At 46.3% G+C, this 18546-nt stretch overlaps 1 protein-coding gene across 4 annotated transcripts in view; it reads right to left on the reverse strand.

Annotated features, from left to right (window-relative positions):
- Positions 1-18213, reverse strand: part of LAMP3 (lysosomal associated membrane protein 3) — a 39262-nt gene extending 21049 nt beyond the window's left edge. For 2 of the 4 annotated variants that reach the window (XM_032171720.2, XM_032171719.2), the window contains exons 1-3: positions 18046-18213; positions 9105-9814; positions 7790-7918 (exon numbers count right to left, since the gene is read on the reverse strand). In XM_032171720.2, the coding sequence (XP_032027611.1) occupies positions 7790-7918; positions 9105-9814; positions 18046-18094 (888 nt within the window). In that variant the 5' untranslated portion in view covers positions 18095-18213. Of the gene's footprint in view, positions 1-7789; positions 7919-9104; positions 9815-16297; positions 16385-18045 lie in introns of those variants that run through there. The other 2 variants (XM_058426926.1, XM_058426925.1) reach the window with 2 other exon arrangements.
- Positions 18214-18546: the final 333 nt, after the last annotated feature.

The raw sequence follows: 18546 nt of genomic DNA on the forward strand, positions 1-18546 counted from the left end.
AGGGGCCTTCTAGGCAGAGGGAAAAGTACCAGGGGAAACACGGCATGGAAAGTACAGATCACTTGGGGAGTTCTAAGTGGTGCACTGTGAGGGTGTTAATACTTGAACACTGGTCACGGTCCTCAGAAGCCCAGCTCGTAGGCCAAGAGGGCTCAAAATGCCCCTCAATGGCTCTGGAGACCAGTTTGAGCAACATAATGAAAACCCATCTCTAGAAAAAAAATACAAAAATTAGCTGGGCGTGGTGGCATGTACCTGTAGTCCCAGCTACTCAGGAGACTGAGAGGTGGGAGGATCACTTGAGTCCAGGAGGCCAAGGCTGCAGTGAGCTATGATCGTGCTACCACACTGCAGCCTGGGTGACAGAGGGAGGCCCTTTCTCAAAAAAAAAAAAAAAAAAAAAAAAAAAAAAGCTCTGGGGAAACACCAGGTGGGTCTGCAGCATTGATTCCAAGACCTCAGTTGGCCAGCGCACTGCCTGACCCTCGCACCTCTCCTCTCTTGATGGTTGATTTCACGAGCCAGGGCTGGAGACCTAGAGCTGCCCGGCCAAAGGGGCGGAGGAGAAAGGGATAGTCCTGCGCACAGAACGAAGTTACTGAAGAATGTTTTAAAAGCAACTATCGCACCAGGAAGGATGTTGTAGGGAGGTGGGGGCAGAGACGTATGTGATCTTGAACTTGAAGGGTCTGAACAACTTTCAGATGTCACCCTAACCAAATGAGACACTGACAGGGAAAGGTGTTCAGTTCTTTAAAAAATGAAACTGAGGGAAAAAAGAAAGGAAATCCACCTCTCCTGACCCCACTAGGGGCCAAATACCACGCTGAGCACTTTTACATTCTTTAGCTCAACACACTCTCACGGCAACCCAGCAAAATAAGCACTCATTGGCTCCATCTTACAGAAGAGGAACAGGCGAATGATATGGATAATTTGCCTAGATTGAGCAACAAGGTTAAGTGACTGATTCTTCTTTACGTTGTTGTCATTGGTAGTATTTCAATTTAAAAAACTACAAATTGGGCTGGGCACAGTGGCTCACACCTGTAATCCCAGCACTTTGGGAGGCCGAGGTTGGGCGGATCACCTGAGGTCAGGACTTCAAGATCAGCCTGGCCAACGTGGCGAAACCCCGTCTCTACTAAAAAATACAAAAATTAGCAGGGTGTAGTGGTGTGCGCCTGTAATCCCAGCTACTCGAGAGGCTGAGGCAGGAGAATCACTTGAACCCAGGAGGCAGAGTTTGCAGTGAGCCGAAATCATGTCATTGCACTCCAGCCTGGGCAACAATAGCAAAACCCGGTCTCCAAAACAAACAAACAAACAAACAAAACCCTACAAATTGAAAGCTGGAACTATAGCCTATATTTCTGTTATTTTTCTTTCATAGCCAAGCTCATTGTTAGGGACAAAGTAGGTGCTCAGTAAATTCTGACTAATAAACGAGTTGATAAATCAGGCCTAATCAACATCCATTTATCATTCTACAACTTAGCTCTCATAACATCTATTATATTATAATGAATAAACTCACATTTTCTAAGGTTCTCTTTTTCTCTAGAGCCGTGGTTTTCAACTGTACATGATTTTTGCCTCCCAGGAGACATTCTGAGTTGTCAGACTGGGGTGGGCAGTTGCTCCTGGCGTCTTGTGGATAGAGGCCAGAAATGCTGCTAAGCATTTTTCAAGGCACAAGGTAGTCCCCACACAAAGACTTATCTGGCTTCAAATGTTAATACTGTTGCTGTTGAGAAGTGCTGGTTTAGAAAGCAGCCACATTTCAAAAGTGACTGACTGAATGGTTGAGTCCATTTCTCTTTTGGAAAAATCTAGAAGGCTTTCTTACCTAAATACACTTCACACAATATACCCATTAGGGCAGAAGTTACAGCTTCAGAATCCACAGGCCAAACCTGGCCTTCAGTTGTATGTTTTTTGGCCAGCATGTTGTTCAATTTTTTTTTTTTTTTTTTTTTTTTTGAGACGAGTTTTGCTTTGTTGCCCAGGCTGGAGTGCAATGGCACAATCTTGGCTCACTGCAACCTCTGTCTCCTGGGTTCAAGCGATTCTCCTGCCTCAGCCTCCATAGTAGCTGGGATTACAGGAATGCGTCACCATGCCCAGCTAATTTTTGTATTTTTAGTAGAGACCGGGTGTTGCCATGTTGGCCAGGCTGGTCTTGAACTCCTGGCCTCAGGTGATCCACCCGCCTCGGCCTCCCAAAGTGCTGGGATTACAGATGTGAGCTACTGCGCCTGGCCCTCACATTTTAAAAAATGTGTTGCCAACATTAAAAAAATCATGTGCTTTTCTAGAAAGATCTAGATTTCTGCCTTATCTGGAACAATCAGAAGATCTGGCAATACCACCCTCTCCTTACCACCTGATTGAGGGGACATGTAAAATATTGAGCAACTGTGCCTGTAATTCCAGCACTTTGGGAGGCCGAGGTGGGTGGATCACGAGGTCAGGAGATCGAGACCATCCTGGCTAACATGGTGAAACCCCATCTCTACTAAAAATATAAAAAAATTAGTCAGGCGTGGTGGCACGCGCCTGTAGTCCCAGCTACTCGAGAGGCTGAGGCAGGAGAATCGTTTGAACCCAAGAGGCAGAGGTTGCAGTGAGCCAAGATTGCGTCACTACACTCCAGCCTGGGCAACAGAGTGAGACCCTGTCTAAAACAAAGAAAAAAAAATATTGAACAACTGGCACAGAGGGGAAGCCACTCAGAATGGACATTGGACCATCCCAAATAAATGCCATAAAGGACACTGATAATCCCCGGGGCTAGACACCAGCCCTGCCATTTGCACCATCTGCAGTGCTAAATCCTAGGGAGATGAGCACTCTCCTGTCCCTCCCTTTTGTCTCCTAATTTCTGAGGCCTTGTCGGTTGCCTCATTACTTCATGCTTACTTTAATATTTTTCTTATTAGATTGAATGGGAATTGAAATCTTTCTTATCTTTAATTTTTGATGAAGACCTATTTTGATCTTCATCAAAACTGGTAAAATAAAAATTTAGGACTGCTTGTTTCAATGAAAACAATTTTTTTTTTTTGCTTTGCTTTGCTTTGCTCATTAAGTTATATGCCTAGCACCTGTAATTCTTGAATTCAGGGTCCCTGTTTTGGCTTAAACGAGTTCTTATTGACTGATGTTTTTTAGAAACAGTCTCACTCTATCAGCCAGGCTGGAGTGCAATGGCACAATCATAGCTCACTGCAGCTTTGACCTCTTAGGCTCAAGCAATCATCCCACCTCAGCCGGCATGTGGTAGCTGGGACCACAGGTACACGTCACCATGGCTAGTTAATTTTTAAATTTTTCGTAGAGATAGGGCCTTGCTATGTTGCCCAGGCTGACCTCAAACTCCTGGGCTCATGCAATCATTCCACCTTGGCCTCTGATAGTCCTGGGATTACAGGTGTGAGTCACCACTCCCAGCCAAGTTCTTTTTTAAAATGCAGAAATTCAAAGGTGTCAACAACATACATTGAGGAAAGGACAGTCTCTTCAATAAATGGTGCTGGGAAAACTGGATATCTATATGCAGAACAATGAAACTAGACTCCTATCTCTTGCCATGTACAGCAATCACATCAAAATGGATTAAGGACTTAAATCTAAGGCATCAAACTTTGAAACTACTAAAAGAAAGCACTGGGAAAACTCTCCAGGACATTGGACTGGGCAAAGATTCCTTGAGTAATACCCCAAACCATAGGCAGCCAAAGCAAAAATGGACAAATGGGATTACATCAAGTTAAAACGCTTCTGCACAGCAAAGGAAACAATCAACGAAGTGAAGAGACAACCCACAGAATGAGAGAAAATGTTTGCAAACCATCCATCTGACAAGGGATTAACAACCAGAACATATAAGAAGCTCAAACAACTCAACAGTAAAACATCTAATAATTCGATTTTAAAAATCTAATAATTTGATTAAAAAATGAAATGCAAAAGATCTGAACAGACATTTCTCAAAAGAAGACATAAAATGGCAAACAGGTCTATGAAAAGGTGCTCAATACCACTGATCATAAGAGAAATGCAAATCAAAACTACAATGAGATGCCATCTCACCCCAGTGAAAATGGCTCTTATCCAAAAGATAGGCAATAATAAATGCCGGCGAGGATGTGGAGAAAAGGGAACCCTCGTACACTGCTGGCGAGAATGTAAATTAGTAGAACCAGGATGGAGAAAAGTTTGGATCCTCAAAAAACTAAAAACAGAGCCACCATATGATCTTGCAATCCCATTGCTAGATATATACCCCAAAGAAAGAAAATCAATATTATCAAAGAGATCTGCTCTCCCACATCCATTCTAGCACTGTTCACAACAGCTAAGGTTTGAAGGCAACCCAATGGCCATCAACAGATGAATGGATAAAGAAAACATGGCACATATACACAATGGAGTACCATTCAGCTGTAAAAAAGAATGAGATCCAGTCATCTGCAACAACGTGGATGGAACTGGAGGTCATTACATTAAGTGAAATAAGCCAGGCACAGAAAGACAAACTTGGTACCTTCTCACTTATTTGTGGAAATTAAAAATTAAAACAACTGAACTCATGGAGATAGAGAGTAGAATGATGGTTACCAGAGGCTGGGAAGGGTAATGGGTGGGGTGGGGGAAAAGGAGATGGTTAATGGGTAAAAAAATATAGACAGAATGGGCCGGGCCCGGTGGCTCACGCCTGTAATCCCAGCATTTTGGGAGGCTGAGGTGGCCAGATCACGAGGTCAAGAGATCAAGACCATCCTGGCCAACGTGGTGAGACCCTGTCTCTACTAAAAATACAAAATTAGCCAGGCATGGTGGTGCGCGGCTGTAGTCCCAGCTACCTGGGAGGCTGAGGCAGGGAAATCGCTTGAACCTGAGAGGCGGAGGTTGCAGTGAGCCGAGACCGCACCACTGCACTCCAGCCTGGGCGACAGAGCGAGACTCCCTCTCAAAAAAAAAAAAAAAAAAAAAAATATATATATATATATATATATACACACACACACACACACACACACACAGAATGAATAAGATCTGATACTTGATAGCACAACAGAGTGACTGAAGTAAAAAATAATTTATTGTACATTTTAAAATAACTGAAAGAGTATATTTAGATTTTTTGTAACACAAAGGATAAATGCTTGAGGTGATGAATAACCCATTTACCCTGATGTGATTATTACACATTGTATGCCTATATCAAAATATCTCATGTACCCCATAAATATATACACCTACTATGTACCCATAAACATTTAAAAATAAAATAAAAAATCAAAATAAATTTAACAAAAAATAAATGCGTAAGTTCCTGGGATAACTAAGGCCAGCGGGAGTTTTTACCTTCTGTGAGCCTCTCTGCTTTCCTCCCGGCAAAGGTCAGCTACTTTGGGAATCTGTGCTGGGGAATGGAATGAATAAGGGGCATGTGGCTGGTGAAACTCAAGCAAAGCAGCTATTGCAACACTTGGGACCATGGGCTGAGAGTGGCTCACTTTGCCCCTTCCTGAAGGTGGGTGAATGGAGGGAGGGGAAGACGACCTGCCGGTGCTTCTGGCTGTTTCTGGACACTCATTTCCTGCCCCTACCCTCAGAGGAAGAGGTAATTTGGGAGCTCAAAGGATTTTCAGAAAGGCAGGGACTCAACACTTGGGTGGAGTTTGGTCAGAATCCAGCCCGAAGGAATAGGAAAGGCAGGGTTGGAGCATCAGGAGACAGAAGAAAGTAACAAAAAGAGAAGTTTAAAGTGTCAAAGAAATCTCTGCTTGCAGGTCTGCCTAAGGCCTGATGGCAGCTGCCCTTGTGTGCCACAAATGCTGGAGTTTATTGATGCCTTCCATTAGTCAATTAGTCACATGAGCAGTGGGCAGTGGGTCTGGGTCTGGGTGGAACTGAGCCCTGAACCAAAGCATAAATGTTTATGTCTGTATCTTCTGCTATTTTGCCAAAGTGACTTTTTTTTTTTTTTTGGAGAGCAGTGGTGCAATCATTGAATCATTGCTCACTGCAGCCTCAACCTCCTGGGCTCAAGCAGTCCTCCCACCTTAGCCTCCTGAGTAGCTCGGGCTACAGGCATGTGCTACCATGCCCAGCTAATTTTATTTTGTTTTCTTTGGTAGAGACAGGGTCTTGCTATATATTTCCCAGGCTGGTCTCGAACTCCTGGCCTCGAGTGATTCTTGAGCCACTGTATCCAGCCTAGGGACTTTTAAAGAAATTCTTGTCATCTGTATAGTTTAACTTCAATTTTCCAGGGATAGAGCAGTTATTCTACCCTGAGTGTCTTCCCATTTTGTGTGACGGGTGACGTATGAAGGATTGTGTCTTTCCCACTTGGTCCCAAAAGGAAACCACTGACTTCTCAAGTGCAACTCTACCTTAGCATGCTCCAGGAGAATAAAACCTTTGAGATCAAGTTAATAATGACAATCATAACCGCCACTCTTCATTGAACATTGTTATCTACTGTGCTAGACAGTTTACATACCCCATTTCTAATCCTCCCAAGGGTCCTACTAAGTAGATGTAATTATTTCCATTTTACAGATTGGGAAACAAGCCCCAACTCCCCTGAGATCATGCAGCTAATCCCAGCTGCAAGGGGTCTCTCAGTGTCTCCTCCTCAGCCCTTACTGGGGCTATTTGAAGGACACTCTGGGGCAAGCGGGGGCAAGTCTCTCCCAGGGGAGTGGGATGACCAGCCCTCTCTGGTCTGCAAGACATTTGCCTGTTTCAATCACTGCAATTGTAGCTGCCAGCTCTTGAGCATCTGCCACTTCCCATAATGGGGCATGCTCTTTTTTTTTTTTTTTTTTTTTTTTTTTTTTTGAGATGGAGTTTCGCTCCTGTTGCCCAGGCTGGAGTGCAATGGTGAAATCTCGGCTCACTGTAACCTCCACCTCCCAGGTTCAAGTGATTCTCCTGCCTCAGCCTCCCAAGTAGCTGGGATTACAGGTGCCCACCACCACGCCCAGCTAATATTTTGTATTTCAGTGGAGACGGGGTTTCACCACGTTGGCCAGGCTGGTCTCAAACTCGCGACCTCAGGTGATCTGCCCGCCTCGGCCTCCCAAAGTGCTGGGATTACAGGTGTGAGCCACTGCACCCGGCTGGGGCATGCTCTTTACAGAGGCAATCTCTAAGTCCTTTCCTCCATTTTTCAAATGCTAAAGCCCAGACAGGTTAAGTTGCCTGCCCACTGTCACAAGGAGAGAAAGCAACAGAGCCAAATCTGCAGTGAGACTCTCCGACCTCGATCTCTGACTGCTGTGTCCACATCACTTCCCTGTCTGTCCCTTCCAGGGTATGGTCTGGGAAACCCAGCGCCTGCTCCGGCCTTGAGTTTTGCCTGCTGTGGTTGGAAAGAACCTGTTCTGACATTTGATTTCGGTTTTCGAATAATCCTGTTCCTCGGAACAATCCTGTTCTTCTGGGGCCCACTGGGAATTTCTACAGGTTTATTCATCTGCACAACTTCCTCCTTCGGCTGGTTTGCAAAGGGCACGGATGCTTACGTTCCCCAGAGGTCAAGTCTCCCCTAAGAGGCCCTGAAGCCCTTTTTTGGGCCGCACAGAAGGAGGCTGAAGGGGGAAGAAGACAAACATAAGATGTTGACACTTCCTCCTCTCCATCCCCAAACCCCTCATTCTTATCAGCAAAGATCTCAAACTGAAGTGTGAGGTTGCATCACCGGGCCCCAGGATGAGGGAGAGGGAAAGCTGTACCAGATGCAGTTTGTGCAAAGGAGCTCAGGCCTCACCTTGGTAAATGTGAGATTCACAAATCCGCCCTGAAAATTCAACAGAAGGTTGGATTTTTGGGTGCCACAGTTCCCAGAGGCTTGGGTTGCGTTGGGGTCGATGTTGAAGTATCTCCGAGGTGAAAAAACCTAAATCAAGTAAGATAGATCAGCTAAATGAGATGTAGAAGAAAACTCTAGCTAGGGAACCAGATGCACAGGCTAGTTTGTGAGCCTGAAACTTAAGGCTGAGGATTCACTGGAGAACTGCAAAGTCCCCAGACAACACCTCTCGTTTCCAAACTGTAATGTTCAAAAGCTTTCTTAAAGAGGAGTTCTCCCACAGAGAGGAGTTCCTTTGTAAATAATTGATGGCAGGTATATTCCTGATAAGCGGCATGGAATTTATGTTAAGTTAAACATATTAAATGATACTAGAGGGAAGGGTTTGCTCTGTAAGTTACCTCTGTCTCAAATGGCAACCTGGATGTGGAAGTTTTATTTGAAATCATTAAAGTTTGCAGAAAAAGAAAATATTATTGGCCGGGCACGGTGGCTCATGCCTGTAATCCCAGCACTTTGGGAGGCTGAGGCGGACAGATCACGAGGTCAGGAGTTCGAGACCAGCCTGGCCAACATAGTGAAACCCCCATCTCTACTAAAAATACAAAAATTAGCCGGGTGTGATGGCAGGCGCCTGTAATCCCAGCTACTCAGAAGGCTGAGGCAGGAGAATCGCTTGAACCAGGGAGGTGGAGGTTGCAGTGAGCCAAGATTGTGCCACTACACTCCAGCCTGAGTAACAGAGTGATACTCCGTCTCAAAAAAAGAAAAAAAAAGAAAAGAAAAGAAAAAGAAAATATTGTTTTAGTGATTCCTTTAGTGTATCAAATAATCACAATCTCTCTCTCTCTCCCTCAGTTTTCTTGTTAATGTGGATTTCCATATTAATGTCACAACTGCCTGGAACCGTAGAGACCATCTGACTTAAATCTCTCATTTCACAGGAAAGGATATGAGGCTTGTAAGTCTTCTGGAGTGGTAGGGAGGGGCTGAGATCAACGCTGAACATTCCATGACACTCTGCCCATGTTGCCTAAAAGTGAGGGGTGTGAATATTTAAATTTTTGTTTGCCTTCCTCTCTCCAAACAGTTTCTGTTTTCATGTATATCCTAAAACATAATCACCTTTTAATGGAGCACCTTGGAGAGAGATGAGCTCACAGCTATTGGTTTCATTTAAAGACACGGGATGTGGGGAATGCTCATTCCTAGCAAGGCAACCTCCACTCAGACTTTTTGAAGATAGTGTTATAGTCCTGTGGCCCCAACTTACCGACTCCTCGTCTTGAACAATCAGCTGTATCCCCATCTCTGCTTTTATACAGAGTCTGCTTCCATTTAGCACCTGATAAATTCCAGTCTTGACTGACGATGGCTGAGGTGCAAGGGTGGGCCCAGGAACCGTGGAGGCAGGTGCAGCTGTGCGGGTGGTACTGTGGGCAGCTGCCGTTGTTCCTGGGGCATGGGTGGGTGGAAGGGGCTTCTGACCAGTTGTGCTTTTGTGTGGTGCTGTGGATAAAGTTGCTGGAAGGATGGTCTGGTTACTGGGTTGAGTGGTGTTCCCAGTTGTGTGGCTGACGGTTGATGAACTGGTTCCAGTTGTATGAGCTGGTGGGGTGATGGTGGGTGGCAGTGAATAAGGGGCTAAGCTAGGGCCGACTGTAACTTCAGTAACTGGAGGAGCTGTGTGTGAGTTGTTGGGTGTGGCCTGGGTTGTGACCAGGGTGTAGGTAACTGGGCTGGTGGTTGCAGTGCTTTTTGTAGTTACTGGGGTAGTTGTTGGAGTTTTTACTGTGGCCGCTGTTTGAAAGGTGATGTGACCATCCATTAATCTTGCTGCTAAAGTTTGGTGAGGTACTTGCTTAGCTGGTTGCTGGACAGGTTTTGCTATGTCCTGTACTGTTGCTGATGCAGTAGGTTGAGAATAATCTCTGGTTTCCGGAAATGCTTTTGCTCTCATTTGACTGCCATTGTGCAAAATTACTGAAAATTAGGAAATAAAAGTGTTAAAAACACTAACTGATTGCTTACAAGTTCCCTCTCCCATCCCCATCTTAATGTTTGTTCATAAAAAAACCTAACATGCATATTTTTATACTTGGGGGAAATTTACAAGGGTATGACAATGAAGCAAACATCACCAAAGATTCTACCCCTAGGCCGCAATTGTACTGTTCTGGTTGTATCCATGTCTTTTACAGGGTTATGACAGTTCCACAGCACCCAGCCCCTTTGCCTGTGTGCGGTATGGCACTAATACACACCAAAGTGATCATGCTCAGCTAGATATCTAAGTGTCAATGGCTCTTCATTCTCCACCTTCAAATGTGAATCCAGACAGCTGACATAAAATAGTGTTCCTGGGTGAACAGCTGCTGTATGACCTGATAGAGCTGGGGCAGCCTGAATGATCGTAATAAAGATTTAAAGAGTTATACAGTTTTCACAGAATCATATAATCCCAGGTTTAAAAGAGGTCTGAAAGGTCATCTAGTGCAAACCCCAATCTTTTTTTATTATTATTATTATTTTTGAGACAGAGTCTTGCTCTGTTGCCCAGGCTGGAGTACAGTGGCACAATCTCGGCTCACTGCAACCTCTGCCTCCCGGGTTCAAGCGATTCTCCAGCCTCAGCCTCGTGAGTAGCTGGGATTACAGGCACCTGCCACCACGCCCAGCTAATTTTTGTATTTTTAGTAGAGACGGGGTTTCACCATGTTGTCCAGGCTGGTCTCGAACTCATCTGGTGATCTGCCTGCCTCGGCCTTTCAAAGTGCTGGGATTATAGGCATGAGCCACCATGCCCAGCCCCAAACCCTAATCTGATGTTTGAATTACACCTACAGATCTTTGCCATGTGTTCATCCAGTCTAGACTTAACTGTTCCCAACGACAGGAGACTCATCTCTTCATAATACAGTCCTTTCCATTTTTTATCTTGTCACTTGTTTTCTCAATATAGACCAATTCCTGTCATCTTCTTACTTAATTTTTGGAGTGGCCCAGTCTTTCTCAACCAAGAAAGAGAAGTCATAACTGCTCTGATATTTCAGGTGGGCTGTCCTTTGTGTTCTGGTTTTCATGGCAGCTCCTCAGAGCGTCTTCCTTGTCCTCCTTATATAAAATAGTTCCCCATATCCATGATTCTCCACTGCAGTGTTAAATTCATTGCTTTCACTGCATTAATTACAACTTGTAATTATTTATGCAGATGGTATTCAAATATTTAACAATCAGCCTTGCCTGTATGTACCAGCCGAATATTTTCCCTGATTAAATGTTTGCTTATTGGTTTATTTGTTGGTCGTGGATCTTTCCTAGTAGATTAAGAGCACCCTGAAGGTGGGAACCGTGTGTACCGTTTTCACCACCAGTGCCTGTGCATAGACAGTGTTCAGTAAATATGGATCGAACGAAAAAATGACAGAATGTGTTAATGAGGACAATAGCATTGAAGGCCTTTTAGGATTATTGTAAGGCTCAAATGAGTTGGTTTAAGTAAAACTCTTCATGGACCATTAAGCACACAGACGGTGTCTACTGTTGTCACAGGTTCTCTCCAGAGGCTGTCCTTAAGGGCAGAGGGCCTCTGTTCTTTTCCAACTAGAATAGGTCTATCCTTGCCTCCTTCCAGGCACATAGGGATCCAGAAAAGTGGACAAAACACAGACGATAGGCCGGGCACGGTGGCTCACACCTGTAATCCCAACACTTTGGGAGGCCAAGGTGGGCGGATCACCTGAGGTCAGGAGTTCAAGACCAGCCTGGCTAACATGGTGAAATCCCATCTTTACTAAAAATAGAAAAATTAGCTGGGTGTGGTGACACAGTGCCTGTAATCCCAGCTACTTGGGAGGCTGAGGCAAGAGAATAGCTTGAACCCGGGAGGCTGAGGTTGCAGTGAGTTGAGATGATGCCATTGCACTCCAGCCTGGGCAGTAGAGCAAAACTCCGTCTCAAAAACAACAACAACAACAACAAAAAACAGATGACGTCTTTAGGAGTCTGTGGTCAGGCACACTGAGAGATGCCTGTGTCCCTTCAATTTTGTGGTTTCTCAGTGTTTACTCACAGACTCAGGAGAGCTGGAGCTGTCCTATGCTGGGCTGAGACTTGGGAGAACATGCAGAAAGGGAAAGGAGATCACGCTCTGCTGGTATTTACAAAGTCCTAAAGTTCATACTCAGTAAAAATAATTCATATGTGCCTTTTCTATCTCCCTCCTCCATTCAATACACTTCTAAGTGGTTACTTTTCTCATATTAATAACAATAAAAATTCCAAGTTACTGGAGACTTACTACATAGAAGGCCTTAGGTCAAGGGTCATCTTTTACCAACTTCTCCCAAAAACCCTTTGGTGAGTACTACTTTATCCATCTTTCAAACGAGGAAACTCAGGCTTGGAAAATTTCAGCCATTTGACCATAATGACACAACAGGTCGAAGCTGGGGTGGAGACTTGAGCACCGGTACATCTGAATCAAAGCTTGCCCTTGGGTTTGAGGGGTGGTGGAGGTGGGGTGTCGCTGGGAAGAATGGTGAGAGAAGACACAAAAGCAGAAGAGAGAGGAACAGGAGTGTCCTCCAGTGACCCCAATTCATGACAACCTCATAATGATGATCCCTGGTGAGGGTTTCAAAAGCTCATGTGCTGAAATGGGGATTATTTTCCAGGAGAAAAGTTCTAACTTTAAGCCCAGTAGTAAGACCTGTGAATTATTTCTGTACAACTGGTTTGCAAAATAGGAAAGACAAAAGCATCAGTTCAAATTGCCTTGATAACCTTATAAAAAGACCGATGATTATTAATGACATGAAGTTGAGATCATTCGTTAAGAGTCTTTTTTTTTTTAATCTAAAATATCCATTTGGATAAGTTAAATGCATGATACTTGAGAGTTGTAGGTTTGATGGGCTATAGGTTTACTTTGCAAACTTTTGTAAAATCCCTATATGTAGAACCTCTATGCCCATGTCGTGGAGCTTGGAGAAAGATTTTTCACTTTGAGATTATAATGCAGGTTGAGTGTTGTTGAAGATTTATTTTAGCAATTCATTTGGGCAAAACCTGTGTTGCTGGTTCTCTGGTCAAACACCAACGAAAGCCCCATTAGATTCATACTATTACGATGGAGAAAGAGAATTCACTCTCAAATGTGGCTTCCAGGAATATCTCGTGGTGAAAAGTAAAGATTGCTACAGAGACCTCCAGGAGACTAGAAAACACTTGCCAGTTGTTCTCTTGGGGAAGTGATTATATCCTTGATAAAATCCTACTGTGTATGGCTGGTGTTTATAAGCTAAAGAGAATCTTCTCAACAGAGTACAATTTCCTAAACTGAGTAGTGCACCCTTAAAAAAAAAAAACCCTTCCTCGAGATGCAACTAGAACTCTTCTCTCAGTGGTAATGAGTGAACTCAAATAAATAAAAAAAGGAATTAATTGTTCACAAATGAACAGCATCCTAAACAAGCCAAGAAGATATGTGGTACCCAGTCAAGGTGTGCTTGCTATGTAGGAAGCCTTGGTGGGGTGGCTAGAGGTGATGGCAGTTGAGATGTCTTGATACGGTGTGTAGGTATAGGTGTGTCTCTGGGTGGTGGACAGAAGGCTGGCCTGGCAGATGGCTCAACCAAAAGTGCCAAGTTCATGGGTGTTACAGATTGAACCTGTCAGAGAAGTATAGTTCTCACCCCTTCTCCTTCCCTCCTCTGGCCCTTCCCACTCTCGTCCTCTCCCTGTAGGAGTGTAGGGTATAAAAGATAGGCAGGTGATTCAACTGGGGTAGGTATGCTCTGCATTGTAAAGTAGCTCAGAAAGACCATAAGAGCCACTCTATAATGTATATGACTACACACATGGTCTACGTATATGACCACACATATATGACTGATTGCTGTCAAAATTGGGTCACAGTTTTTAAATGGGATGTTTGGCCCTATAGAGGTTTAGTCAAGGTCACAGGTTTGTCTGAGGCCTAGAAAGAGGGCAGTGGGCAGAAGCAAGGGCAGGCGTAGCCCAGACTTTGCCTTGACCCTCCCTCTATTCACAGAACGTAGTGCTGGTGTTCACACACTCATCTGCCCACCCCTACCCCAACCCACCCCAGCCTCCCCTCTCCAAAATTAAGGAGACTTGGCAAACAAGCACCCCAGGGCCTTGATCCATTGCTTGGACTCCACTAGATGGAAATTTGCATGAAGAGGCGTTAGAAGGTTTTGGTTCCCCTATAACCAGTGGGTGTGAGATGAGTCATTGCCTAGTCCCCTGAGAAAGTCAGTGATCTCACAAGGGATCTTTTCTAGGTATTTTCCTGACAGCCAGTCCCTTCCCAGACAGCCCTCAGTTGGTTTCCCTGCCACACCACTCAACAGTATGTAGGGGTCTCCTCTCAGGCAGCCTCCGCACCAGGCACTGGGGGTAGGTCTTTGTTCTCAGGGGCCCTGTGAGGCAGACACATGAGTAGAACACACTCCTCAGTGTGACAAGTGCTGTTTTTTGTCTTTGTTTTCATTTTTTTTTTTCTCCTTGAGACAGGGTCTCACTCTGTCACCCAGGTGGGAGTGCAACGGCATGCTCAGGGCTCACTGTAGCCTCAGCTTCCTGGGTTCAAGCGATCCTCCCACCTCAGCCTCTCTAGTAGCTGGGACTACAGGCATGTCCCACCACATCAAGCTAATTTTTGCATTTTTTGTACAGTCTTACCATGTTGTCCAGGCTGGTTTCAAACTCCTAGGATTAAGTGATCCACCTGCCTCAGACTCCCACAATGCTGGGATTACAGGCATGGGCCACACTCTGCCCAACTGACAAGTGTCTTTATCAAATCCCCAGATACTATGAGAGTGTGGGTAGGGTGGGAATCCAACACAAGGATAAATTCTTCAGGCAGACAAGGGAGGAGGTGGTTTCTAGACAGGAGGAAGACAATGTGTAAAGGCGCAGAGGCTTCAGGAGAACAGCAAGGGGTCAGCATGACGGGAACACAGGGATGGTATGGGAAGGGAGGGGTTGGGAGGGGCGAGGAGGGGAGACCAGCAGGGAGCAGGCCTGGCAGGCGTTGGAGACTACACTCTGTCTGCAGAGCTCTGAGAAGCACAGTCAGGGAGTCATTGGAGCCCCACGGCCATGTCCAGGTTCAGGGAATCACAGTTTAGCCCCCAGCACCTTTTCTGGCACCTTTAGGAGCAGCAGAAGCGGCCCCAGCAGGGTGCAGCAGAGAGAGTCAAGGAAACCCTAGAGCAGAAGGGGCACTAGCCCTGTGACAGACTGCTGGCTGACTATTCCAAAACCCAGTCTCCCCTTCTTTCTAACAGTACCTCAAGTTTCAGCTGAGCACTTGTTGCCTGGAATAAAGAGCTCTATGTCTAAACCTCCTTTCTAGCTGGGTGGGAGCATATGACTGAGTTTTAGCAAAAGAAGAGAAGTGTTAAGACCACGTGGGCCTTCTGGAAAGGCTGGGTGAAGGCGGCTCAAACACCTGTGTGGACTGCCTTTCTATAGCCCTTCTGTTTTTCCTCCTTTGACCAACCTGCAACTTGTATGTGATGGCTGGAGCTCCAGCCAACATGTGGAACCATGAGAAGGCCTTGAAGGTGGAAGTCACATACCTATATGTCGGATCCTAATGACCGATCCCCAGTGAAGCACTCCCACACTAGAACTGACCTGAATTTCTCTGGACATGTTTTCACATGAAAGAGTAACAAGCAACTATCTTGTTTAATCAACTGTTATTTTGGCTTGTCTCTTACATGTAACTGAACCTAAACTTAACTGACATGAACTTAAATCCCCTCATTTTCTGGAGGAAACATTTGAGATCAGGGAAGCAAGTTGACTGGATAAAGATTACTCAGAAAGTTTACCCAAAAGCTCTGTCTCTCCTAGCAAAACTTTCTGATAAGTTTTGCTCATTTCTAATTCAACAAGGATTCCTTGAGCCTATGCCTGCAGGGTCATGTAGCACAGTAGCGTAGAGCCTGAACCCCAAGGCCAGACTTCGTTTTTGCTTTGTTTTGTTTGAGACACAGTCCACTATGTTGTCCAGGCTGGTCTCAAACTCCTGGCCTCAAGCGACCTTCCACCTCAGGATCCCAAAGTGCTGGGATTACAGGCGTGAGTCACTGTGCCCAGCCAAGGCCAGATGTCTTGAATGCCAGTCTCAGGAATGCTACTCACTAACTGGGAGACCATGAACAATTCCTTAACCTGCCTCTGCCTCAGTACGCTCATCTGTAAAATAGGGATAAGAATAGCATCTACTTTTCAGGGTTCTTATGAGACTAAAGTTATAGGTAAGTAGATGCATGAATAAAGCACATAGGTTAGCTGCTATGGGCACAGACTCTGGTTCAAAGCTCAACTCTGTCACCAGCTAGCTATGTGAACATGGGCAAGTTATTTAACCTCTTTGTGCTTCTATTTCCTCACAAGTAAAATGGAGACAATAGCAGTACTTACAAAGCTGTTTTGTGGATTAAAGCACTGCGAACAGTGCCTGGCATGCAGAGAGTGCCAGGAAGCCATGTCCATCATTGTTAATTACCATGTGCTGATGAGCCCTGTACTGAGTGAAGAAGGGGCTCAAGGTCGGGTTGTGAGGTGAATGGGAGAGGGACTGGAGGGACAAACAGGAGATACGAGTTAACATCACTGAGCAAAATCACTGCAGTAATTGCTTTCCAGGTGCTACCTCATTTGTTTCCCCAGTACTCCTAGCAGAGGATATTATTCTCCCCATTTTTTAGTGAGGGAACTGAGCACCCGAAAGGTTGGGTGATGTGAACAAGGCCTCCCTGCTGGTAAGGGTCAGGGCAACGGTTTGAATCCAGTTCCGTGCCACCCCTCAAAGGCCATGCAACCCTCCACCTCTGAGGAAGAAACCTCGGATGCATCCTTCACCTAGCTCACCTCTGAGAATTTGTAGATCAGAAAGGAACGGGTAATGTGGGCATTTTCTCTCCACTTGCCCTTGCATTTGTCAATACTCACTGTATTTTTATTTTTATTTTGACACAGAGTCTCACTCTGTTACCCAGGTTGGAGTGCAGTCGCACGATCTTGGCTTACTGCAACCTCCGCCTCTTGAGTTCAAGTGATTCTCCTGCCTCAGTCTCCAGAGTACCTGGGATTACAGGCGCACACCACCACGCCCGGCTAATTTTTGTATTTTTAGTAGAGGTGGGGTTTCACCATTGGCCAGGCTAGTCTCGAACTCCTGACCTCAAGTGATCCGCCGGCCTCGGCCTCCCAAAGTGCTGGGATTGCAGGTGTGAGCCACCACGCCTGGCCTGTCAATACCATTGTGTTTCTGAGCCTATCCATCCGTTCAACGAGTGCTCACATACAGGTCACTGTGGGTTACCGCTAGGCTGAGATTGTTTTGCTTTTTTAATAGCTGGCCCTGCGAAGCGTGATGATGACTTCCTCTTCTGTCCCCTAAAAGAACCTGAAACTGTAAGTGTGAAAAGCGTGGCGCAGGGGAGAACTGCCTAGGTGAGGGCAGCTGGCACGACCCTTCTCACCGCTTCCCTAACATTCCTAGCATTCATGTTACAAGCAAAGGCCACCGTGTCCCCTGCTTGAGCATGTTAGCCGGGCGGTAGGGAGGGAGGCAGTTCTCTCATGACGTTTGATTAACCAGTGAACTTCATCACAGGAACACAGCACCCGAGGACTCAATGTCTAGGGGGAAGAGCTCTGGAGAAAGCGGAGGGTCGGAACATAAAATAATCATAAACCCAGCGTCCCAGACGGCATCTGGGGTGGGAAGTACAATGATCATTAAAAAAAAAAAAAAAGTCTTTGACACTCTGTCCTACACCTTTCTGAAATGGCACAATCTGTCACACCACGTCTGATGCAAGGAAAAGCAATGCACGAGCGCTTTTCCCGGATAACAAAGCCAAGACTCCCATTCCTAAGCCCTGGTTCAGGTCTCCATCTCTTAAATCCAAGTGACCTCTACAAACTCTCCTTGAGAAGGTGCCCAGAGCCCTTTTGGAAGCGAGGGACAGTGTCACTGTCTTTGGGGTTGACACTTGCTCTGAGTAACTTAACGGAAAGCAAGTTCCAGCTGGGAAGCCCTTGGACGCGCCACACCTCCCTACCCGCAGCCCGTCCTGTGGCGCCCGGGACTCCGGAGTGCGTTTAGATGAAAGGGGACCGACACGTCAGGGCCACCGCGGGAAGCCCTGAGGGCCACTCACCGGCCAGGGACGCGAAGAGCGCGGCCGCCGCGCGGAGCTGCCGGGGCATGGTGGGCGCTGGGCGAGGTTCTGCAGCGTACGGCGAGGTCCGGGCAGGCCCCGAACCGGTGCCAGAGAAACCTACCCGTGCCGGAGAAACGAAGCCACCTGCTTATGAGAAGCCGCCGAAAAGCCCGCCCAGGGCGGCTGGGCGGGGAGGGAAACTCCGCCGGCCCCCTCCTCCCCCTACGGAGCCGGGAGGGGCGGGGACGAGGCGCGGCCGCCGGGACCCGGGCCTTTGGGACCGTTTACCGCACGCTCGTGGTCCCGGCAGCGCCGGCCTCCTCCGCTCGTACCCTGGGTCTCCTCCTTACTTTTTCTTTTCTTTTTGAGAAGAAGTCTCGCTCTGTCGCCCAGGGTGGAGTGCAGTGGCGTGATCTCGGCTCACTGCAAACTCGGGTTCAAGCGATTCTCCTGCCTCAGCCTCCGCAGTAGCTGGGATTACAGGCGTGTGCCACCACG

The sequence above is a fragment of the Hylobates moloch genome, unplaced genomic scaffold (genome assembly GCF_009828535.3).
Source record: "Hylobates moloch isolate HMO894 unplaced genomic scaffold, HMol_V3 SCAFFOLD_13, whole genome shotgun sequence".
Classification (NCBI taxonomy): Eukaryota; Metazoa; Chordata; class Mammalia; order Primates; family Hylobatidae; genus Hylobates; species Hylobates moloch.